We start from the raw sequence: 25,779 nt of genomic DNA on the forward strand, positions 1-25,779 counted from the left end.
TGTGGTGTGAATTGATCATTCAGTTTTTTCTGTTTTGGCTGTCACCCGCTTCCCTTTTTACACCTCTGTGCCTTCCCGAGGGTAAAGAATGCCTGTCGAGCTCAAACCAGGGTAGAAATGCCCATTAAACTGACTGAGAGCAGGCCCGCTGTAGCCTAAAGCGGAGTGGGAGGGTGATGGGGAAATGGGGGGTGGCGGGGGCAGAGGTGATGCCCACTCGGACACCGTGGAGCTGGAGGAGTAAGTGCCAAACCCTGGGGGTTGCGAAGCTCTCTGTGCAACGTCCACCGGCAGACTAAGTGCAAAGGGACGACTCAGGGGATCTCCTTCCATGTCAAGAGAACCTACTACACCAGACATCTCAGTCAGGAAATTGCTCAAGCATGGTGACGGACCCGTGGATATGGGCGAAGGGCTCTTTTCAGGTGAAGTGGAAATGTCAACAGCTTGATTTTTTGGGCTGCCCCTGCCATTTCTGTCTCCTGACTCAGAGCTCAGATTCCCTCCAGAACTGCTCTTCTCTGGGAGACTGTCAGACTTTCTCTTCCTCTTGCGTCTGAAGTTGCCGTTGTCAAACATTTTTTCACAATTCGGATCTAAGGTCCAGTAATTACCCTTACCTTTAAAATAAGAGATAAATTGCACATTAAATACAGTTAGATGATTAAAAAAATATCTAGTTATTATAAAGTATTATTCATTATTTATATTAAAAAAAAATATATATATATATATATATATATATATATATTCATATTTATACAAATAATATTTAACTGGGAAATATTAATTTTAGATTTTTTTTTACAGAGTTTTTAACTTGATTTAATAAATAAGAATCAAAGAGACACAAACACTCACCCGGATCATCTTCATCTCGTGGAACCTTTTTGAAACAGTCGTTTAGTGAGAGGTTGTGACGAATAGAGTTTTGCCATCCCGCTTTGCTCTTGTTATAAAAAGGGAAGTTGTCTGCAACGTATTGATAAATCTGGCTTAGAGTGAGGCGGCGATCTAGTGCACCATGTATGGCCATCGCAATAAGAGCGGAGTATGAATACGGTGGCCTGACCAGCTTCATAAGATCCTCTTGAGAAGGCATGGAGAACCAGCTCAGGTCACCACCTGGTCCCCCAGGTCCCAAATAGGGCCTTTGCATGCCATAGTGCTGGGGGACAAAAGGAGGTCCTGCAGGGCCAGGCGGTCCACCAAGATAAGGAGTGCTGTTCATCCCTGGGCTGTTGAACCACAGGTAGGGATTAGGCGATGAGGCGGCGTAGTCTCCGAGTTCGTACGAGGAAGGATTTGTTCGCTGTGGACTCGGCAGTGATGGTGGTGGATAGTAGCTGTCGCTGTACAGACTCAATTCTGGAGGCTCCTGTCCCAAGCTTGGGAACTGAGGGCCACATCTCGTCGGAGACTGACCTTGAGATTCATAGGATGTCATTGTTTAGAGATCCTGAAGTGTTCCACTTGGAAAGTCTTTCTCTCTCCTTCTCTTACTCTTAAATTACCTCTTTTTTTAACCTTATGGTTCAGGAACTTTAAGATGTTTCCAGCTGGAGTTGTCCTGTGTGTGCCCTCTCTTAGTGCTATTGTGCTTCCTTCTGCTGTATCAGTCATCACTTGTTGCACCTGTTTTATTTATGCATATGTAGCACTGCTTAAGTCCCACCTTTTTGAAACCTACCACGTGTTTAGGCTCTTCCTGACACAGCCCCCATAACCACCCACCCACCATCCACAAACCAGCAGCACCACCATCACCTGAAGGCATTCACAGGGTTTAGCCAGACACACTGGAATTTTCTGTTACAACCACTCCTGAAATATATATTCTTTGAAACCTTTTTTTTCATAACTTTAACATCTCAAAATATTGTATGAACAACAAGCATGTACTTATTGATGGAAAAGTTTTAATTGCAGTTTTTGTTTGTAAGTAGAATGGTGTTTACATTCTTCTCATTCGACCGTTCTGTGTATTAATTAATTTCGCTTATCGAAAATGTTGGTTGTAATTAATTAAAGCATGCAAAAACTTTTTTAGCCAAGAGATAGTGCTTATTTAAGTGCAAACTGTATTGCATTTATTATTTTATAACATTTATTTATATTTATTTATATGTGTTCATTGTTTCATTCATTCATTTAGCTGGCCACGCCGGGACGTCATAAATGACGTCATGACGTAAAATAATCGATAATATTTTCTTTGAAAGAAACACTTTCGTGAAACCGATTCATGTAAATAAATCGGACATCCCATTACCACAATCAAGCTGATACTTTAAAAGAAAGCGAAATTCAAAGGCGACTCAACAAGCTGTAACGTTACAGTAAAGTTATTTGAGCGCGCACGCGTGAGAGCCGTTAAATCTACTTCCCGAGTGCCTTACTCGAATACCTGTCAGCAGTCGCAATAAAACACGACATATTAAAACATTGTCTGCAGTTCGCTACATTACCAAGGTAATTTGCTTAAGTTATGAGTTTTTATTCACACTACATGTATATTCATCTTTTGCCTGAGGTAAGGTTATTTGAATGACAGAAAACGGATGACCGAAAAACGAGTAGAACTGATTATGTACGTGTAAAACTTGGTCTTATTTAATTAATCGCGAAATTTAACTAATTTAACGTTTGGGATTAAGAAACAACAGTCCAGCCGTGGGAGTTACTGAGTTTGCTGGTTTTTAGATGTCGGACGATATTTCGAGCATCCAATCATGTGAGGACTTCAGTCGTGAGAGATTACAACTGAATCAACATTTAGAGAAGATGACTGAACAAATGGAGAATGTTTCAGGTAGATAGCAAACCAACACTGCATTAATAATAATGCTGTGAATAAAAAATTGTCTGTGTCAATAATCATGTTCTTTGTCCTCAGTGAAGTTGTCTTGGATGGCCTATGATATGGTTGTGCTCCGAACCAGTCCAGATCTGTCTGAATCCCTCAAGAGCCTGGAGAATGAGTTCCTCAAGTGCAAAGCTGTCATTTGTGGTCCCACAGATGGACAGGATCAAATTTCTCATCCTGCTGCTGAAGAACCTAATAGTCCCCAAATAAAAAGTTAGAGTTTCAATGTAGAACAGAGGCATCTGATAGGATGATGTTAATGTTGTTGAAGCTAACGGAGTTAGATCTGCCAGAGTTGTTCGGTGCCTCCATATATTTGTAATTTAACATGGTTTTATTCCCTCATACAAATGAATAAAGATATCAACATGCTGATTGTGAATCTGATTAATCCAATGCCATTAAAATGCAAAAAGAGGCTTCTGAATGTTTTTCTCATTGCATCATTTTGTATGCAGATTTCTGTGTTCTTCCAAATGAGTTTAGTGATTTATTGTGTTTACACGTTTGGAAAAAACCTTTGAACAAATCTATTAGAATTATTTGAGCTTCATGAGGATTGTAAAATGTGTTGCATCTAGTATGCTACCTAAAACGCTGTTCCATTTTTAGATCTTATTGTGTTGTGTGAATTTGAGACAGAAAGAGACCATATAAACGATAATACATAATTATCCTTACTTCTGTGTGTAATGGATTTACAGATGGAGTCTGAAGGAAATTCCACCAAGAACAGTGAGCATGGTATCTCAGATGGCCTGGATTATATCTTGAAGCAGTTGGATTCAATGTCGGAATTGATTGACCAATTGGAAGGTAAATTTGCCTTTCTTTTTTTTTTAGCATAATTCAGTGACTGTTAGCGACAGTTGGACCTAATCCCAACCTTATTTTCTTAGATTTTTCAACAGTATTGTAAAATGACCTTATGAAATATAATAATAATGTGCAGTTTGAAAAGTCATCTCAAAAGGCACACTCATGTTTTGACAATTCTGAAATGTGCTGGCAGTTTAATAGTTCCTCTTTTTTGAGTGTTGGCAGAAATTCTTCTGGTGGCTTGGAAATGGGTATTGCATGAACACATTTTGAAGAAAATGTGGCACCCTTGCCAAGGGTGGCAGTTAACGAGGAGTCAGCGCTAAGACATTAATCTGCGCCCGCCGTCAATGCTAACACAAACATATCAGCACTCAGAACATCCCGCAAATCCTCCAGGGCTGTCAATAATGAGTTTTATTATGTCATAGAGCCATTAGGTTTGGCAAGAAAACATGTTGGTTACATCTATTGCTGAGCCCTGCATATCCAGATAAGTAGGACTAAACATTGTTGAATATTTCGAAGGGTTACTTGTGGATTAGAACTTCTATAGTCGTATTAAAACCTGCTATAGCCGTATTTTAGATTGATTACTGAAAAATGATAATGAACTGATAGATTTTCCTTTTGGGTGTACGTTAACAGTAACCTTTGCATAATACATAACAGAATGCTTCTATTTATGCACTTTGATTACAGTAAACATAACCTGTTGGTGCTGGTTATGTTTCAGTCACTCAGAATGGAATGAGTGGGTCTCTTCTTGCGTTCTTCTTACTGTATGTTCACCCACTATACCTTTTGTTTTCAGTGAAGATCCAGCTGCTGCAGTGTAACCTGACCTTGTGCTTCACACACCCCGATAACATGGCTTGTCTCCAGGCTGACGTGGAAACCCCAACATGGTTAAGCCATCAACAAACGATGGAATACTAAATACGTAACTTAAGAGAAGTGCTTTTTCACTTAAACATCACAATTTATTAGAAAACAGTAAGTTCAAATACTAAAAGTATTAGGAATATTTAATTTAGAACAGACAAATGTATATTTTAAGAGTTGAAAATAGTAAGTAAAACTGCCTCTAGCTAATATTAAGTCTAAAAATGCCTCTTGATTTTAACACTGAAAGTGTTTAAAAATTCATCTTCAATTTAAAAAGTGTAGACTGTAATGTCTGATCGAATTAAAGTGAATATGATTTATTCATTTAGTCACGCACTTCATTTTTCAGTGCTTAGATATCCTGGTGTTGATTGCCAACATTGCAATTGCGCCATTTCAAAGTGTCTGAATTCCATCAAAGTCTGTTTGACGCTGGAATCCAGTCGGCATTATATAGATTACTCTTCTGCTTTGTGGGTCAGAAACCTGCCGGGTGCATGAGGCAGCACTGCCGATGAAGTCCGGCTCCACGCTCCATTCCGTCTATCAGAATCAGTGGGCTCTTCATATGATGCGCGACCATGTCCATGACACTGGAGAAATTCTGGGACACACATACAGTCGATTGATTCAGGGAATCTCACAGAACCAACAGAAATCACCGCTGCTGATAATCTAAAACACAGTCTGCACTCAAATTTCAATTTATCAACATTATCAAAACTGTTGTACACAATCTGCTACATGCCTTCTGTCATCTAATTGATCATTTGTGACCCTGGACCATAAAACCAGTCTTAAAGGGATCCCTGGGTATTTAGACTTGTATGGCTTAATATAACGTAAATGATGTTTCTTACTGAAATATGTAGTAGAAAACCCATCAAAGATTTAGGTTACTTAAAAAAATCACATCGTTTTAATACATATTTTTGAACTATGGGGGGCGCCATTATTCTGATGGCGTAAAATGGTTTCACTCAGTGAGCTACTAGCGTAACCTGTTGCTATTTTTTACCACAACACATTTTGAAATAGACAGCTCGGAAAATAAAATACCGATATGATGACCACAGCTACTGAAGAGCTTTCAGGTGGCGATGGATATAAGTATAGGTTTAAACCAAATGCTGTACGATCGATTTCCCCCCCACAAGGAGTCTAAACGCCCCGGATATTGAGGGAAATCAGCGCTGAGAAACTCCTCTAGCGGCCACGAGTCATGATTAGCCTCGGCATGTTTACATCCTAACCGATGGCATCTAGCGTTTCTTGCCTGAGTCGTTTGTAAGCTCTTTCAGTAGCTGTGGTCTACTAAGACTCAAAGGCATCAGGGCTAAAGTGGAGAGAAAAAAGAAGCAGGTCTTTAGGAAGTTTTATTCGTCCACAGGCATCTTCCCATGCTTTTCTCCTCCTATTATCGCTAGGAAAGCAGTCTTACATTGCTTCTCTTGTTGACCTTTGACAGAAAATGACAACTAAAAGCCACACAATGTGGTATCGTATCAGTATTTTATTTTATTTTCTGAGTTGTGTGGCGGTAAAAAGCCAAAGGCCATAGAAATAAGTGTCAGTAGCTAACCGAGTGCAACCATTTGATGTCATCGAAGCAGAATGTACTGTGCACATAAAATAATGGCACCCCCCATAGTCCAAAAACGATGTCGATTTCTTTTTAATAACATACATTTTCATGGGTTTTCTATTACATATTTAAATAAGAGACATCATTTACGTTATATTAAGCTATACATGTCTTAATACCCGGGGACCCCTTTAAGTCGCTGGGGTATATTTGTAGCAATAGCTAAAAATACATTGTATGGGTCAAAATTATTGATTTTTCTTTTATGCCAAAAATCATTAGGACATTAAGTAAAGATCACGTTTCATGAAGATATTTAGTAAATTTCCTACTGTAAATATATCAAAACTTAATTTCTGATTAGTAATATGCATTGCTAAGGATTTCATTTGGACAATTTTAAAGGCGATTTTCTGAATATTTACATTTTTTTTTTTGCACCCTCAGATTACAGATTTTCAAATAGTTGCATCTCAGCCAAATATTGTCCTATCATAACAAATCATACATCAATGGAAAGCTTATTTATTCAGCTTTCAGATTATGTGTAAATCTCAAAGATTTTGTGTAAATCTCAAAGTTTCAAAAAATTGACCCTTATGACTGGTTTTGTGGTCCTTACATTTGTGTTTTTTCAACAAGCAAAAGGCCTTCTAAACAAGTATATATGTATAATTCTAAAAACATCTTCAAGCTCGTGGTAAACATGTCTTTTTGCTGTGAAATCTTTACTGATTTTGATTAAGTAAATGTAAGAGCAACTTTTATGCTGTTAGTAATATTTCAAGATGAACACTTACTATACTGAAGCAACTTAGGTTTATTTGATTATCTGTACATCTTTTTTTCTTTTTTTAGAAAAGTCATGTAAATGAAATATGATGAGGAACATTTTTTGTATGCCTCTTAATCATCTTTGTATTGCTTTGCATTATTTGTTTTGCCCCCACAATATAAATTACAGAGCTTTCATAAAACTAATAATCAATATACTGTATCATTACCAAGACATTATAGAGTAACAGCATAATACTTACATAAAAATTATTTTAATATTAGTTATGCAACAAATATCTAATTTAATTACAAGCTATCAGAATTTTAGCCTACTGTTTGATCATTTAAATATCAGCAACTGCACCAAATTGCATATTTTCGCTCTGTTTGGGCCTCTGATTAAAATTAAGGCATTTTTCCCACCATAAGCTTCATATTCTCCTATATCATTTGTATCATATACTATACTAGCCATAAAAGCCTGACGTATCAAATGTGATACTCAACAAAATAAACAAATATGCAAACTTAATTTTTTATGTTTGATAGACTGTTCCATTTCGGAACAAGGCTTTACAGGGTTAAACAGGACATCATTCATGACTAGCTTTTCTGTCAGAATCAACAGATGCCATTACCTCAACACCATTTAGGCCCGTGCCCAGGGAATATCCATCGCTGTTTCCAAGGAAACGGATCTGGATGTTGTACACTTTTTGCTGGTGCAGCACCATGAGTGTGTATGGCTGCTCTGTGCAGCCCTTTGAACTGTCTCTCACCAAGAAAGTGCCATCCTAAAAAAAGACGTAATGTATTTGTGTCTTCATACACTTGTTCTCTATTTTTTTCTCTCTCTATTTTGTCTTTCTCTTTATATACAAAGGCCTGGATTTTTTATTGTGTCTTTAAATTACAAATTCATTCTCTCATAAAGGTTTTTTATTCACATTTTCTTAGAATAATTTGAAGGCAGGGGTGCATTTTAGTGGTGGAACTCACTCTATTCATTTGTCTGAGTGAGACTTCGGCCTCTCCTCGTGACATTTGCCCGACATACCACCGTGGATCCATGTCCTGAGTGAATAAACATAAATTCAGCCTTTACATTGTGGAGTAGTATGTTTTCGCTTTTATAATTACAGCAGGAAACACATTTTATAGTTTCTATGGTTGAAAATAATGCTCAAGGCATGTAACCACTACTGGGCTTAAATTTCTTCATTGTTAAACACGCCACCAACCCACAGGCCCACGTGTAACAACAGTGCCATCTTGTGGTTGTCAAGTCTAACTACATGTTTTAAATTCCTGGATGGTTTGTGGGATTATGAGATGCTTGCTGTTGTCATGTTTATTAGAGGTAATGTGATTGTACTCACCTGCCCCATCACTTCTACAGGTGGAGGAGGAAGCTCATCCCTCTGTTGGATATTAAATCTGTGTTGGAGATTGAAAAATATGTAGGTACTATACTGCTCTTTTATTTGAAAAGAATGAATGCAAGTTGTTGATAAAGATATGCACCTTTGTGTGGGTAAAGTTGCTGATTTTGAAGCCATTTGTAAGTTGTTTTGATTTATTGCTGTAAGGATCAAAATTAAATGAAGGTAAAACAAATGTTTAGTGATATGACCAAAAAATACAAAAGGTAACACAAAAGGATGGTACCGGATTTGTCGGTACCTTTTTTTGAAGGAGCAGATGAGCCAGGCTTCTTACTCCGATCTACCGTTGGCACACCAGGTTTGCCTGTGGATATGATTTGCAGAATGTTCAGAGACCATGCTTTCATATTAGAGGGATTTGAAATTGAACTCACTTACATTGACTGGGGGGAATGAAAGGCCTGTGTGGAGAGGGATCCGGTCGTGATGGAGGCTTAGATGTCTGAAAGTAAAAACAATCATCTTACAGCTTTTACAGTAAAAAGAGTCATTAAGATATATTTATATTAAAAAGATCTTTACTTACATTCAAAAGCCCTCTGGAAAGAGATGCTGACTTGTAGTCCTGATGTGGTCTTGCAGAACCACGTGGGCCACTGTCTACACACCGCCACACGACAGAATGGGTGAGTGAATTGTACTGATTGAGATGCATAGATTCTTTCATTTATGTACATATTAGTGATTTGTGTTAGTATTGTGAATTACCTATATAATCGCCGTCACCAAGAGGCTTGGTAACACGAAAGTGAGGCGGTAATTCAGAACGTGTTTCAGTAGGAGGTGGTTCATAGTCATCGTCAGCATTCTCATCATCCTCAATATCACATGATGCTGCGCAGATGTAATTGTCTTCGCACTCATTACTATTATCTGGCTCCTCATAGTCGTTGTCACTTCCTTCTTGGTCCTGGAAATATAAATACACCCTTTGCATTTAATACTAAGTTCCAAAAAATAGTGTTGAGAGGATTTTTATTTTTTATTTTTTTTTAAGTATAACATGGGGACTTACAAATTCATCAGAATCCCAACCTCCTGGATTAGGTTCTGCATTTTTTTTTTTGTTCAAAGAAAATAAATGTAGAGACATTTTAAGTAGTGCACATAATGGGTTAAGTAGTGTAACCGCAGTTGTTTGTGTAGCTGCACAAGAGTTACCTTGGTTTGGAGGCGTCCGATGATCTGATCTAGTCAAGGCAAAGGATTAAAAATGACAAACTCTCATGCATGAGACAGTTCAGCTTTGTTTATGAGGCGTGATATTGCTTACCTATGAAACAGATTCTTCTTTTGTTTGTTATTCTGATTAATATCTCTGCAGATCTTTGTGATAAATCTTCCAAATAGAAAAACAGAAGTAAATAAATATAGAACAATGTAACAAGAGAAAGAAAGATTATCACAGGCTTAACAGACTATTTTGAATATGCATTATAAACCAGTATTTGGAGGCAAGTTTAATTTACAGATACATTGTGTAAACAGTCATACTACTGACTTTTAGGGGACTCGCTTAGAATTCTATCTGCAGGCGGGGTTTTTTTTTCTGTTTTTTTTTTTTTTTTGTATTGGACAATTGCCATAGTCTATATTAGTGTTTCTGTAACCCAAAGAGCATGATAGAGCATGGTACAAGCAATGCCAAAACAATGGGTTTGAATCCCAACTAATGAAATGATCTAATGCAATTTCCAGCCAATACAAGTTGCTTCACATATAGACATCTGCTAATGCAGACATAGCAGAACCAGAAGGCACATGCCCTTTATCCCAGCCAGTATGTATAGTTTCTACTTTTTATTTTTAGACCATATCTTGGAAATTTTTGTTCTTGACGTTGAGCTTAAAACTCACGGTATATGTGCTGCAGGGAACTTCTTAAGGTCCTTATCAGTCATGTTCTAGAATAAGATAGAAACAGGAATTATTTGTTCTATATTGTGATTTGGCTTGTCTGAGCATACTTTTATACAGTAGTCTGTTAGATTTTTCACCAAAAATGTTTCAAAAGGGTTGTGTCTTTTTCTTTGGAGTGCAAATAGAACATCATTTTACATTACCAAACATTCTTTTTGCATTAGTAGTAATAATCTAGTGAAATATCTGTATGCACAAGGAGTCGACAACAGACAGTTTGGCCCACTCAGAGATCTGGTCTCACCATCTTTGAGTCCATCATTGAGTGATCCACAAATTTCAGATTATTAATATTAATTTAACTGTAAACACATATTTCTTATGGCTCACTAATGCAAACAATGTCTTTTTTTTTTTTTTTTTTTGCTTTAGTGAAGAAATCTAATGTGCCTACAACCTTTGCACAATACCGTTTATTGATGGTTATATACAGTACAATGTAGTACAGTTAAAATTGGAAGATTGGTCTGAGTTTTTGTGTATTTGTCATAGAGACAATACAAATTTACCAAGAATTTTGCGCCACTGATATTGCTTTTCTTCACCACTCTGTCACACCCCAAGAGTTTCATCTGAAAACAGAAAAAAAGTGTGATGGCTGAAAGCTGATCTGCAGTCACACTTTGCATTTAGACTCAGTCATAGACATTTGACGATATTGTGTCACTCTATATATTGTGTTAAAGGGATAGACACAGCAGCATGTTTTAATCTAAGATAAGAAAAATGTTCAGGATTTGAAATAAACACTCTACTATAAACTAAGTTGTTGTTTTTTTATAATACATAATTTCTATCTTTTTTTATTAATTACATCTGTTTTGGACAGTTTTGATATGACAGTGCATTTGACTGAATGACTGCAAAACAAAGAAATAAATGGTCTGAGTTCATTAGAAACTTTACACAACTCTCAAGTAGACAGTTCAGAAAACCACATTGCGTGGAAATCTATCAGCCACACTTGAAGGGCTGCAACTGAAGAACAAGAGCGTGACTGTAAAAAAAGATCTCTAAAGATTACCCTCTCAAAGAGCATTCAAAGTCACATTTGACATTTTACCACTAAAGGCATTATTATTACAAAAACCTCAATAACTTATTCAGTCAACTGCGTTTTAGAGTCTAGAAGTATGCTTAATTTCGAAATGAACACAACATGAGGGTTACATAGTAAACTTGGCAACGTTGACCGCTGCTTTTAAGAAATTTAAATGGAATGCGTCTTGTTTTTTGTCAAAAGAAAAATAGGATAAATTTCATATACTCACTTTTTTGAGATAATCAACCAAGTTTCCAGAGCTCCATCCCATCACCTCTGACTTGGACGGTACACTTTCAAAACTCATTGTGATTGGATTGGTTGTTTCCCAAATACAGTGGAAATGGACTGTTCTACAATTGCAGATGCTTCTTGCTGTTGAGTTTTTGTTTTAGAATCTATGATGATGGCTATTAAAATATACAGTTTTGCTGAAAGTTGCAAGGCGCTTTTCTTGCTTGTGGCTAGTTGGTCTAAGACTGAGTGTGATGATACTGTTGACACAGAATAGCAGGCTCTCAGCTCTCTCTGTTTCCTGTAACTTTGTATAGAGGAAGTGCCTCATCACCAAAGATGTGAAAGTCAAAACTTTCAGCGCATGACTAGGACATTATATCTTTGTACATAACTGCACTTTTGAGGCCCTATAACATAAATGCATCAGAAACATACCATAACACATCTAGTGTGCATGTTTAGTTATGAGCAAATTGCATGTTAAAAGCATTGCAAGGGTTACAAAAGTACACTCATTATAGATCGGACACATCAAAAGCAAATGGTCTCACATGTTCTTGGCACGAGCAAATAACTAGGCCATGACCACAAATAAACAAATAGAAGACATAAGATGCAGATAGTGCAATGCGTTCCATCATTGTGGATCAGCACATTCCCAGTGCCGATTCACCTGTTATGCATTGCATTTTCCAAACAAAAAAATAAAAATATCCCTTTTGGGAACAGAACAGCATGCAATCTAACACTAAGTTGAGAGTTGACGGCACTCATCAGTCAACCGCAGGCCAGTAGGACTGACAAAGTGACGTAGCTGCCTGGCAGCGTGTATAGTCAATAAAAAGCAGAAGTAACTTTCGATGCAAATGTTTTAGGTGTTAAAGATGGTCCTAAAGATGACCACACAAATTTTACCACCATTTATGGTCAACCATATAATCACTGGAGCTAAATGAATTCTTGATAGGTTGCCATAGTGTTGTTTTTTTTCTAGGTACATTTTTAATAATGTGCTTTACAATTTTTCCAAACTTGAGGATACATATTTTAGGATATTTAAGAAACCTGAGACCCAAAATATCTAAAAAAAAAAAAATGATTTTAAAAAGTTGTAAATAAAAAAATAAAAGGTAATTGGAGTAAATTTTACAAAACAAAACCGTTTCAATATTTCTACGTTAAATTGTCACATTTGATTCAGTGTTACTTAATGATTCTCTGTAATAAATTCTGAAATTTACTAGCAATTTCTGAGTGGCAGTAATTCTACACCAATTTTTTTTCCAGTGTAGGAGGCACAAGGACTTAACCTGTCATGTAAAAGAAAACGAGTAAAATAGTGCCAGAAACCTCTAATGAATGACAAATAAGACAGGGAGTCAATACTTCGCTTGATATAGAGTGTGGCAGTTCTTCTGATGAAGAAACAGCACATTCCTTGTCTTTGTCATGCGCAAGTGGAATCTTTAAGCTAAAAGGAAATAGGTCTTTTGTGGAGTGGAACAAACTGGGATCACTGTTAGATCTGGGGTTTTGAAGTGGCTAAACCAAAGGGCTGCACTAGATTACAACCTGATTCTATCCATATGAAAGGTCGGTAAAATAAGAGACAAGGAGGGGATGGGAACGGGGGTCATGGCTGAGGTGACAACAACATGGTACTGTATTTGAGGGGATGGCCACTTTGTTCCTTATTCATCACAGCTCAGCAGGGTGGCCTGGGAAAAAAACATAGCATCCTGAAAGGCAAATAGACATTCTGTGGTGAGTGAATAGTTTGTTTCTGTTGATAGGAGTACTTTGAGTAAACTTTTGCTGTATTTTATATATATATATATATATATATGTATATATATACTTTTAATGCTATTTTTTTATTGAAAGAAAGGAGAGCTATTATTTAGTCAAGTAGCCTACTTTTTAAAATATCAAGTCTAATCATTCTTGTCTTGTAACATGGAAGTAGCTAAGGGAAGTAAATGAACTCACTGTAACATACTAGCTATGTTCTGAGAGTCTAAGTCCTGTCCTCTAAGTCAAGACCCCCACTGGAGCCGATATCCCATCATTCCTCAGGCCAGACAGTTTGGCAGATTTGTGGCATGTCCCACTGAGTAAATTGACTATGCATCAAGTAATAGGCAAACCAAGTGAGAACTCTGCTGATAAACTAGCCTATATGAAAACAAATGTCATGTTTAGGCCATAACATCCAATTTGTTAAAACATAATCACTCAATGTTGACACACGAAGAAGCCTAGGCCTGGTTTTACTATTTAAATGTGTTCTCCACCTCGTGACGTGACTATAATGGAATTTAGATCCTTCCCTTTGATTTATTTACATGCATCGCGGTGACTTCCGCGGCTGTGATTATGTTCACCAACACAGCGGTAACGCGGATTAACATGCCAAACACCTTCCAGCGGTGGCATGTTTCCTATACGGGCTTTGTCTACACTTTTGTCACCGGGGTACTGGACGCATATCAAAGTGCGCCAGAGTCTAGGCAAGGGAGGCGCCTAGGACCAAGTGTGACAATGTTAATCCCTTAAAGAGTATTCATTAAATAAACGGTCTTTATTGTAGTAGTAATTGAGACCCCTATCATTACTTTTCAAAGTTTCTCACCCTCTCTCTCTCAGAGCGAGTTTCTGGGATACAGCGCTCAAATGACTCCGTGCAGCATGTGATAGATAGGAACGTAGACCTATAGAAACCATCATAATTGATAATCACTTAGGATATTTAATTAGGCTACTTATTTCGTTCGCGAGATTCTGTGCAATTTAGGAAGTTTGCTTTGCTTAATCACAGACTAAATATCTGTTTGTATTGCAACCTTGTTTTAAAACCATGCAAAGCCTCTGCCATCTTTCAAAGTAAATCACTTTGGTTGAACGCAGGCAATGTGCGTAAAATATATGGTTGCTGAAAATTTGAAATCTGAGGAAAGACGGGAGCAAAAAGAAAGTCGACTTTAACCATTGTGAGTTAATGTTAAGTAGATTTTTTTTTAAATCTAGTAGATTTCATTAATTTCTCAACTAGCCTATATTTAGCACTTTCATTTATATCTGATCTATGTTCGTTTCTTTCTTCATAATTTATGTTACCTATAGGTGTGTGTATATATATATATATATATATATATATATATATATATATATATATATATATTTAGCAATAGATTTAAACTGCATTTTTCATATTTATACATTTCCTGTTTGTTATCTTCAACATACAGAAATAGCCACTGTTCATAATTAGGTTATTGAATAATTTGGAATTATTTAGGTTGATAAACATTAAGAATAAACGAGACCACGAGCAATTTCAATTTCTCTGTTTTATTAAAAATACTTTAATATATAATTATATAAAGAAATAGCATATAATAATAAAAGTGCAGGTGGAGGTGTTCTCGTGAGAAAAGAGTTTGTTAGGGGGCGTGTTTTATTTTGGTCCTCGATGTCTGCGTCTTTGGTGTCCGTGGCCTCCGTGTCTCAGTGCGCAAACGTGTTTGACAGTGACCTGAGAGCAATTTTCGCACTTTACTGTGCAGCACCAGTGGAACTTGCAATTGCAGCTACTCACTATCTCTGTGCGCCTCTCCTCCACCCGCAGACCGCACTCATGGCACAGCCTGCGGCAGCTTCTCCTTTCCCACTGAGTGAGACTTTCCCCATGTTGCACGCACTCCCGACCCTCCGTGCCAGGAAGCCCGAGGCTCAGGTTCTTGGCACAATAATCCGGCGAATTCTCCAGATATATGAGCTCAGACCGGGCGATGGAGCCGAAAGCGTCTGCCATGGCCACCCGGTTGTCTGCGCTGTTGCCCGCGCGCACTGGTCTCTTGTCCATTTCGAGTTTCTGGGCCTGGTCGTGCTTCAATTTTAGGTAATTGCCAATCTCACGGAAATCAGAAAGTTGCATCCAGCATGTTTGCATTGTGCAACTTTCTGACATGCCATGGCATCTACAGATCCTCTTCATGGTTGCCTTTACAGCCTAGGACACGAATTAACAAGTTAGTTGGTCTTTTTTTGTGAAGAGGTAACATAACTGCTTAGTTGCATAATACAGTTTGCCGTATCACTTGCGCAATATAAATAGCCTGTATAAAAAAATAAAAAATAGATAAACATAAAAATTGCGCCCCCTAATGGAGCTGTATGATAGGCTATTTTCGTTTAAATTTTAATAGGCCCTACTGGATTTTAGATTCATTTAATACTGTTTGTCAGATGTGTCAAATTATTAAACTTTGATATGAAAAATATTCCTCAACTCAACTTACCAAACGTCCAGCTTCATTATTATGAAGATTAACTGCTGCTCGAGAGTCTTGTCCAGTCTCAAGCGCATCCACGTATTGTTTAGAAATTCTCTCGCCAAAATCCACATTGTCGCTACATCCTCCCCAAAGCCAACCACGACCCCCTGAAATTAACAATTTAACCCATTCGATAAACGCGTCGTGACTGTGTTAAACAGCAAAATCTTAACTTTTATTGCATTGTTAATACATACAAAAAGGTTGTAGTATTTTCTGTTTAAAATTAGTTTAGCAGGCGAATATAGCCTATAGCCTACCGAGTTTGCCGTTTCTCGAACTGTCACATCCGCAGTCGTCCAGATCTCCAAGACTACAGTTTCTGGTTAAAGTATACATAACACCAGCTGCGCTTATTGCGTGCACAAATGACGTCCCCCTCGTTGCTAGAGAAGTTGAGAGAATTTATATGTCGTTTTTATTTTTGTTTTACATTTTTAGAGATAAACAGCTCACATTTATGAACCTATCTTACCACTTCTGAAGCCTTTGTGAGTAGAAAGTTGCAGCACGCTGTCTGGGCAGTTCCACCTGTCCCAAGCAAACTGATGTTTGCACTCACGTATTCCGCTTTGCGCACCCACCTGTACACTACTTGCATAGGTAAGATAAGCCTAGGAAGAAGATAAAAAGAAGAAAGATTTTGATGTGATAGAAAAAAATTTAAATAAAAAAAAATATTTTTTAAAAAAAAGCTAAGAAAATAGATTACCTTTGGTCCAGTCATCAGCAAATTGTTCATTTTCCTATGGAAGCAAAAGGCAAAATAAAATACGCGTTATGTTAAGGAGAGCAATTATGTTTACACTACAACAACTGGTAATAATTCGCTAATGCAGCCTCACCATGTGTGCCCAGGGAGAACCTTGTCGCAAATAAAGAATAAAAAACCCCAAAGGAAGAAATAAGCCATTAGCTTAGATCCACAGCGATAAAGCAAGCAATGTACTGTTTCGAGAAAGTGATGTGCCTTCATGTATTTTATACTCCTCCCAACGGGGGCCAGAATACCTTTTGTTACAGGATTCCTGTAAAGCTATTGGTCTACAGTCACCAGCCAAGTCAAGGAAACGCCTCCAATGCACTTCAAAGGATATCAATACACTACAGCTTATTCTCTCTCCGCGGCCAGGGTCCCAAAGTCGTTGGAGCTGATGCATAATTCAAGTGTGATTGGGAGTGATTTTACACCGTTTATTCACCAATAAACATTTGAACCAGATGTCAAACATGTGCAAAGAAACTGACCACCCAGAGACTGTGATTTAGTTTTAAATATTTAATGTGCTTCCCACCACAAAATAAGTCAATTTAATGTATATAAACACAATGTGATAGTTAAAAAATAATTGCCTTAAATAAGTTCCATAAAAACACAACACTTCAAGCCCCTTCTGAAACATTACACACTGTCAAGTGATCTGTGCGAGAGAGAAAAATGTGGTGTAAATTTTCAAAACAACCTTTCAACATAATTGTAAGTAACTAAATATTTGATCTAATGTCGATAACGAAAAAGTGCAAACAATGAACGTAGGTCTATGTGAAATTAGAACTTAGTATGTGATCGATTCAATTGACAGTGGGAACGAGAAAGCCCTTGTGTCTAATATAGGGGTTCGAATTGACATTTTCCCTTATAGCAATGTGCAGAATAATATCCAGTAAGAGAAAAAGCTGCATATCTTAAAATCTCACATAAAATATATTTACATTGGAGATTTAACTTAATATATTTGCAAATATGAGTTCATCTATTACGCGCATGCTGTCTTCGTGAATTATTGTGCGGCCGACGGTTTTTATGCCTTTTTGCGCAAAAATACTTGGTCACAGTCTGAGTGCATGTTTCGCATTTGACTGTGCAACACCAGTGAAATTTACAGTTACAGCTGCTCACAGTCTCTATCCGCCTCTCTTCAACTTTCAGTCCACATTCGTGGCAGAGCCGCCTGCAGCTTCTCTTCTCCCACTGAGAAAGATTATTTCCGCTTTGTAGGCATTCCCTGCCTTCTGTTCCATGTTGTCCCCGGCTGAGGTTTTTCACGCAGTAGTCTGGAGAATCTTCCATATAAATTAGTTCTGTGCGCGCAACGGTGCTGAACGTGTCCGTGATTGCGCCGCGATTGTCCGCGCTGTTACCAGCCCTCATCCGAATTTTGTCCATCTGCAGCTTCTGTGCTTGATCGTGTTTGATTTTCAGATAGATACCGATTTCTCTTAAATCAGCCAGCTGCATCCAACATGTCTGAATACTGCAGCTTCCAGACACACCATGGCACTTACAGGTCCTTTTGAGAGTTGATTTGACAGCCTGGAATATAGAAAGTTTCACATTAGCCATACGCATCCACATGCCGCAATAAAATTGTTTCGTTTCACTGGAGAAAGTAGATAAATAAGAGAATACAACTATACTCACAAGTCGACCAGCTTCGTTGTTGTGCAGGTTGACTGCAGCGCGAGAGTCGTGACCATTTTCCAGCGCGTCCACAAATTGTTTAGCGATTCTTTCTCCAAAGTCAACATTGTCACTGCAGCCTCCCCAAACCCAACCACGACCACCTTTGAAAGAAGAAAACAGTCTAATGTTATTGGTCTGGAAACATTAAATAATTTTAATTACAGATAAGTATAGTTCATATAAATAAATAATAAAAATGCCTTACCCATTTTTCCTATCTTAGAGTCGTCACAGCCACAGTTATCGAAGTCTCCCATGCTACAGTTCTTCGTCAAAGTGTACATAACTCCAGCAGCACTTATGGCATGCACAAAAGCGATCTCTCTGGTGGCTAATAAAAGTAAATGATAAGTTATTAGAACATATTTAATTTAATGCATTTTCAAAGTAAAACGTAAAAGCTGGAACAGTGCGTGTTTGCAAGTTCTTGGTGTTGCAATATACGTTTTTGTGCAAAAAGTAAAAAACAAACAAACTTGGAATTCAAAAAAATGTTCTCACACATAAGGCTGAAAAAATTAAGCAGAATGCATAATCTGATTTTAATAGTGCTTACCACTTCGCAGACCGTTATGTGTAGATAACTGCAGTGCGCTTTCCGGACAGTTCCACCTGTCCCATGCGAACTGATGTTTACACTCTTCAATACCACTCTGAGCCCCAGCCTGCACACTGCTGGTGTATGTAAGGTAAGCCTGATGAATATAAACGATGACCATTAATCAGACACTGTACGATCAGACGTTTTATACAATAAAATAACATTTTTTTAAAATATCGCTGACATAGATAGGAAAACTTAAATTACCTTTGGTCCTGTCATCAGGAGGTTATTCACCGACCTTGAAAAAAAAGCAAAAAAAAAGCATGCGTTAGCATAAGTTTTGTAAATAAAACCAGTGACCAAACAACTGAAATATAATGTTTCGAATATTCTATAAAAATGTCTGTACCATGCTGTTGTCGACAGTATGTGACAGCACATAGACATCACCAACGATGCAAAAAGCTGGCAAGGGTTCATTTCTGCGTGAGCGACCCCTGATTCTTCAATGCTCCCTTCTTGTGGAAATGCAAGGCACAAACACTGAGATGGATACCCAGGAAGAGACAGAAGACAAGTGACTCAGTGCTCGAACGAACAAGGCATTTATACCTGTCGCCAACTTTGAGTGACAGGCATCTCCCAACCTCTGACAATTCGCTGTGAAAAGACGTCGAGGAGGTCACTGGGATTGTGCGGCCTTAACCGCGCGCACTTCAAAGCATTAACACTTTTCACCAATCCCTTCATTCTGTCTCATTAAGCGATCGTTTCAGTATGTTTATAGATAAACTATTATTTTTACCCGACTATTTGTTTATTTAGTTCAAGTTAGTTAGTTGCTGTCCGTTCAAAATCATTTTGCCACTTTAGTGTGCAACCATTTGGGTATTTGAAAGACTATTTAAATGAATTGGACTGTCCAAAGCCATCAGATTGTTCGTCAAAAATCAATTAGACTCGTTGAAGGTGTTGTGTAGTGTATTCATAAATATGCTGAATGTTGATTCCGTATTGGACATGTACCACTGGACATGCATTTTTGCATCAGAATAGCCCTTTTATCCGCCTTCTTAAATAAGGGTTTATTAGTTTAGAAATAATAACTACTAGACTATTCTATACACAAAGTATATAAATAAGATATACATAATATACACAAACCTGTACAGTCATACATCATTTAAATTAAAGTCCTTTTGGTTTATTTAAGCTTCTTGACTTTATATAAAAGTCTTTGAGTCTTGACTTTTCACGTTTCGGGAAAGTGTTTTATCGCGAAATGACACTGAAATGTAAGGGGCTGCTCTACATTGTATACAAAAAGCCGTAAAATCATTCGGCTCCGTTCGCTAAGGGCCATGCAAATAACATGTAACACTTCTACGGCTCTGACACTGCTGTTAATAGAAGACCAGCTGATCCCCTGGGCACAGCTCTGGTGTGAAAAGTGTCTGGAAATGTAGTCGGATGTATTATAGAGTGCAACATATCAAAGGTAGCCGACTAGTCTGCAAAAAAGGCTATGGATATATATATATATATATATATATATATATATATATATATATATATATATATATATATATATATATATCTCATTTGACCCATAGGACTCCAGTGAGAATGGATAGCCTAGATTTTAAGTTGCCCCTGTCATTGGTTTATTAAAAAGGTACTCCTTCAATGCTTAAAGTAAAAAAACATAAATCATAGTTTTTAATAATAGGACAACTTTTTCATAACAGTGCTTATAGCCTACTGTTGGCAATTCAATCATGTCATGCAAGACTAGCCTAATTCAAAACACAAAGCCTATAAGCCAATTCACACTAAGGTATTATAGGGGATCAACAGCTGAACAATGTAAACAAAAGGATAATCATGAGAACGATTATAATTCATCATTTTACTTTCGATGACTTTTACGTTTAAATAATACTCTATATGGAGATGTGATTTTTATAAATTGTTGCTCGTGGAAGATTAATTGTTGAAACCACTTATTGACATCTTCGAATCAAATCGTTAGCCACTCAAAATCCCTTTTCAAAACAGCATTTATTTGATGGTCGGTTAATGGTTTAACCAATGCTGCTGGCTGGAAGACAATGGAGGGACGCGCAAGTGAGGATAATCCCCACTAATTGGACATCGGCATCATCAAGTCTACAAGGTGCCTGAAACCCAAATTCCCACACCTACTTGTTACAAAACAAACCCGTATTAAACAATGATCTAGTACAAGCAGACCTAACCTAAACGAGACCTTCTGTCGCAGGTATCTCAGAATGGTTTTATGGAACTGAGGGCAATGACGCATCGCTTACTTTCACGCTTTAATTCATGTGACTAACAAACATGGGCAATGAAAGAATTATCACAAAGTAAGCATTAAACAAGGCTAGAAGATCATCACAGCGTTTACTCCCCATATCAGCCTGATATCAGGGAACATGGCTCACCTTGCTGCACAGATGATCCATTTTGACGAGTCACTCACAGAAGCTCAGGTGCAGTTCATTAACCTATGCTGTGTTCATTATCCTATGCTTTTCGCCTTGTTTTGTGATTAAGAAAATATAAAACACATATGACAAGTTCTTTGAGACGGATTTTGGTTTTTAGAAAAGTATTTGTAAAATCGTTTTATTATTTGACCTGAATAAACTTAATTTTTCACAAAATGATCAGATTTGGGCCTAATTAAAAAAAAATATAGTATTAATAAAAGTAAAGACCTTAAAATAAAAATCCTCTGCATAATGGTGTCACATAACAAAATAGCTTCCAGTAGGCTACTGTAATATCAATACGCGTATTTTAAAATAAAAAAATAAAAATCAATTGCTTTGCTGATTTAAAGCTTTTATGAAAAATCATAAAAAAACCCTTAAAAAAGAAAAACCCTTTTTTAAAAAAAAAAAAAAAGAAAAACCCTTTTTATTAATTTCAGACTTTTAATGAAACAAAACAAAAAACAAATCTCCAGCAAAAGTGACTTCTAATAGGTTCGGTAAAGTGAAAACGTTCAGCGTTTTAGGGGACGTTTTAACCAACCCCATCTCATGAAAGTGCGTATAAATTGTACGCCAAATAAAAACGAAAACTCGTGGTATTGATACGCAAAAATGGACTTTGGCGTATATACTACACGATGGGTAGGATTAGGGTTGGGGAGTAGATGCGTGTCATATGCACGCCAAACACGTGCGTATCATATAGGCTACGCCAAACTCCATTTGTGCGTATCAATACCAGGTGGCTGTTTCATAAAACAAGATTACCAAATAAACCAGGCTTATTTCAGTTAGTCTGACTTATTGCCAGTTGATTTGGTTCAAAATAAATCAGACTAACTGAAATAAACCTGGTTTATTTGGTAAACTTTTTTATGAAACAGGCCCCAGGAGTTTTTGTTTTTATTTGGCGTACTATTTATACGCATTTTTATGATACTGGGCTCGTTTTAATGTAGGCTACCTAATGCCTCCTCGAATAATAACTCCGGCCGTCATAAACCTTTCTATGCACTATTCTGCGAAAAGGAGCTGTTTATTAGGTGTTTGCACAAGCAACATAGGCTGTTTAAACCAATTAGAGACATTTTACTTTTTATGTTTTTAAGTCTTTATCCGCTTACTTTATTGGTTTTAGTTATGTCAGATTTCGAGAGAGATAAGTTGGTCATAAAAGACGATAAGGGTCGGAGAAGCACAGTGGTGCTCTGAGTGCGGTAGATGGGTGCAGGAACAGTGACGCCAGAGCGCAGACGCGCTTCTCAATAACATCTCAGCCATAATCGAGTTAAAACGAGATCTAGGCGCGTCCTCTAGCACCTCATCAGCAGGTGTTAATTGTAAAAACAAGAATAGCCCTGTAAAATACACGTAGGCCTAGTTTCGGACAATCAGCGATGTTTGAGCCGCGGGTAGCCTACATGACCTGCCGTGAAAACAAACTTTCCTCAGCGCTATTTTAACTCATTGGTTGGATGAAGGTATCTCATGCCGTCGAGCATATCATCAATCAACGATTGTTACCTCGATTTTAACGCAATGAGCAATAATACCCCAAGTGGCTCCAGTTGTGACCTAATCAGGCTATTATTAATAGTGGCCTCCCTGCTGGCCACACAACAAAACAAACTCGTTTATTTTACACTTTTATAATAGGCAACACAACACGTTTGGTTGTCCCTTTATTAGCACCATTCTGTAAGTTTATGCCAGGTTAAAAACTAAAATATTTTCAAAGTAAACCCGTAATTAATCCTGTATATCTAGTACTAGGCCTACTACTAAAATCTTGTGCTTTCTAACACGTCTTAAACTTCAAGTTATATGCCATAGCCTATATATATTTATTTCAAGTCAGGTCTGACAGGTGATTATTGCAATATTTTAATTCAAGAGTATTGTTCTCAAACCTGTTCACACTGTGACAACTTACCCCACCATTGGTGCCTGAGAGAGTGTGGTTCATGAATTACAGTACTGTGAAAGGTTTGGGTTCAATAGGATTTTTGGCAAAGGAAATAATACTTTTATTCATCAAGGATTTATTAACTTGATCAAAAGTGAAAAGTCAAGACTTGTTACTAAAATTATTTCCCCAATAAATACAGTTCTTATTAACTTTCTAGTCATCAAAGTATTGGGGGAAAAAATATAAAAGTTTCCACAAAAACATTAAGTAGCACAAATGTATCAACAATGATAATAATAATAAGAAATATTACTTCAGCACCAGATCAGTACATTAGAATGATTTCTGAAGGATCACGTGACACTGAAGAATAGAGTAGCCTAATGTATTTTAATATTTTTTTTACTGTGTTTTTGATCAAATAAATGCATCCTTGTTGAGCAAAAATACTTTGTTTTGAATGATCACATACTTACACCTAAAGAAATGTTTTTTTTAAGAAGAGGAGTCATATTTGGTATTTTATTTGATTTACATTTCATTTGTCTTTATTTCATGAAGAAACCATTTAAAAAAAAAAAAAAAAAAAAATGCACTAAACAGAATTTGGTAAAATGTCCTTTTTAACCCTGTCTCAAGTTCCCCCTTCATCACACTCCCATTCATAGGCCCCAGTGACTCCAATTGCAATGGTAACCATGCATCACATGGGGCAATAGCACCCTTTAAACAGAAATAGGAATTGTAATATCTGCCATGTCAGAAGAACATGTCTTGTGCTGGTCTTCTCCTTGTCTCTTAGGTCAAGGGGTGGCATCGCCTTTCCTCTCCTGCTCAATAGCTGAAAACCGAAAGAGATTAAATATAAATGATTTAGAAGAGTAAATGCCTTTATTGTGCCGTAAAGCTTCTTAAGGGAGAGAGAGATGTGTTTGATGGATGCAGGATCATGGCGTTATTGCAAATAAAATGCTTATTCACATGGGAAATTCTGCAAGCAGGCTTAGGTCTGCACTGCAATGCTGATGGAGGGCTTTGAGCTGACACCCATCTGCTGACATAAGAGGCTGAAAAAAAGACTGAGCAGAGTGAGAGTGGAAGAAAAACAGAGAAAGGGATATAAGATGGAAGAGAAAGAAATGGCTGAAACAAAACAATAAATAGAGAAGGTAGACAGATCACTGCAGAGAAGAGAAAGGCAGATGGGGGAGAAAAGAGAGACCTACACCACACCCAAACTGATTGGACACACCGAATGCTGTAATGTAACAGACACTCACTCTCTTTGGTGGGCAGAGGGTTCTTCTCTTTTGTCTCAGTCTTCTTCAGCTTGGTTTTGTCAAACCTGGCGATTTCTGTGAGGTCTGGCTTGTCAGACATGATTGCTGTCAGCAGAGATGACAGATGTGACTTACAAAGCATTGACCTTGCTTTTGTCTTTTGTACCGTTTCATAAAGGAATCGTGCATGCTGTGTATTCACGTATTATTTTAGCCATTTCGCAGCAAGGTCTTAAATTGTTTTTGATTAAAATACATCTAGATATCACAATTATTTAAAATATTAAACCACCAAAATGCTACATTTCAAGAGTGCTCTACTTTTGAGAGAAGTCAGTCGGATGCTAAGGGAAGAAATGCTTCCGTTCTCTCTGTGCATATGTGTGTGATGGTAGCATGTAGCACACGTGTATTCCAGCATGCATGTATCATGTTCCAATGCTAACCGCCCACCTAGCCAACTCTCAGTGCTTCTTAACAGCTATCCTCCCCCTTTACTTTCACCAGATGCCCTTTCTTCCTTTATGATGTCTTTGTTCTATGTTCCATTTTAGCATGCAGGCAGCCTTTTTCCTCAAATGCTATAGACTGCAGTGTCTACCTCACGGGAGAAATAGCCATCCATTTTTCTATATCCCTCTATCTCTCTTCACTCTGGCTGCCGCACCTATAGCCAATGTGGATTTACCATCTCTAGTCGTCGCATTATTCATGCTAAAACCCACAAGCCACATGCAGAGAAAGGAGGATGGTTATTGTTATGATGGATAAAAGACTTACCGTAGAGCACAAAGTGGCTGTATCCACTGGCTGGTAGAAAGAGAGAAAGACGACGTGTCTGCTGAGATTATCCAGACTGCGTCTGCTGGTGTCTGTGTATCCGCTAGGGCGTGGAATTATGAGGAGAGAGAGGGAGGGAGGATGCTGGAGAGCTTTAGTCAGCCTATCCCTTCCATCCCATCCAGTTAATATTCATGCTCCGTAGAGAACAGACATTCGATGCCGATACGTGATTGAATGATGAATTAATAAACATGGAATGTGACAAATAGAGTGGACACAAGGGCATGTGATTTTGGGATCACAGGGTTAGCTGGAAGTAGGGTTCTGTCACACCGTGTGGCAGCTGTTGGGTTGGGGGCTGGGA

General features: G+C 37.7%; 4 protein-coding genes and 1 long non-coding RNA gene across 5 annotated transcripts in view; 1 reads left to right on the top strand and 4 right to left on the bottom strand.

Annotated features, from left to right (window-relative positions):
- Positions 1-1,627, bottom strand: part of LOC306852995 (forkhead box protein I3-B-like) — a 3,141-nt gene extending 1,514 nt beyond the window's left edge. The window contains exons 1-2 of the mRNA XM_079390137.1: positions 862-1,627; positions 1-620 (exon numbers count right to left, since the gene is read on the bottom strand). The exon at positions 1-620 is cut by the window's left edge and continues 1,514 nt beyond it. Coding sequence (XP_079246263.1) covers positions 58-620; positions 862-1,447 — 1,149 coding nt within the window. The 5' untranslated portion in view covers positions 1,448-1,627 and the 3' untranslated portion in view covers positions 1-57. The remainder of the gene's footprint in view (positions 621-861) is intronic.
- Positions 1,628-2,180: 553 nt separating this feature from the next.
- LOC306852951 lies at positions 2,181-4,892 on the top strand. Its single transcript, XR_013782679.1, has 4 exons — positions 2,181-2,472; positions 2,704-2,812; positions 2,897-3,682; positions 4,500-4,892. It is a non-coding gene; the product is annotated as an uncharacterized lncRNA (long non-coding RNA).
- On the bottom strand, positions 4,090-11,832 carry LOC306852950 (lymphocyte cytosolic protein 2-like). The gene is made up of 15 exons (XM_079390073.1): positions 11,572-11,832; positions 10,810-10,872; positions 10,238-10,284; positions 9,654-9,719; positions 9,542-9,570; positions 9,396-9,430; positions 9,089-9,290; positions 8,907-8,980; positions 8,759-8,822; positions 8,619-8,684; positions 8,460-8,517; positions 8,315-8,372; positions 7,935-8,009; positions 7,574-7,729; positions 4,090-5,177 (listed from the first exon to the last, which is right to left on the bottom strand). Exons 1-15 carry the CDS (start codon positions 11,647-11,649, stop codon positions 5,052-5,054), a joined length of 1,197 nt encoding a protein of 398 aa, XP_079246199.1. The 5' UTR covers positions 11,650-11,832; the 3' UTR covers positions 4,090-5,051.
- Positions 11,833-15,036: 3,204 nt separating this feature from the next.
- LOC306853160 (protein Wnt-8a-like) lies at positions 15,037-16,829 on the bottom strand (the record flags this gene model as incomplete). The annotated part of the gene is made up of 6 exons (XM_079390363.1): positions 15,037-15,591; positions 15,881-16,023; positions 16,177-16,302; positions 16,392-16,530; positions 16,629-16,662; positions 16,762-16,829. 6 exons carry the CDS (start codon positions 16,827-16,829, stop codon positions 15,037-15,039), a joined length of 1,065 nt encoding a protein of 354 aa, XP_079246489.1.
- Positions 16,830-17,666: 837 nt separating this feature from the next.
- LOC306853330 (protein Wnt-8a-like) lies at positions 17,667-19,404 on the bottom strand (the record flags this gene model as incomplete). Its single annotated transcript, XM_079390644.1, has 6 exons — positions 17,667-18,230; positions 18,339-18,481; positions 18,586-18,711; positions 18,937-19,075; positions 19,189-19,222; positions 19,334-19,404. The coding sequence occupies 6 exons, from the start codon at positions 19,402-19,404 to the stop codon at positions 17,667-17,669; spliced, it is 1,077 nt and encodes a 358-aa protein (XP_079246770.1).
- Between the last annotated feature and the right edge of the window lie 6,375 nt (positions 19,405-25,779).

This window comes from Barbus barbus, assembly GCF_936440315.1.
Source record: "Barbus barbus genome assembly, chromosome: 33".
Classification (NCBI taxonomy): domain Eukaryota; kingdom Metazoa; phylum Chordata; class Actinopteri; order Cypriniformes; family Cyprinidae; genus Barbus; species Barbus barbus.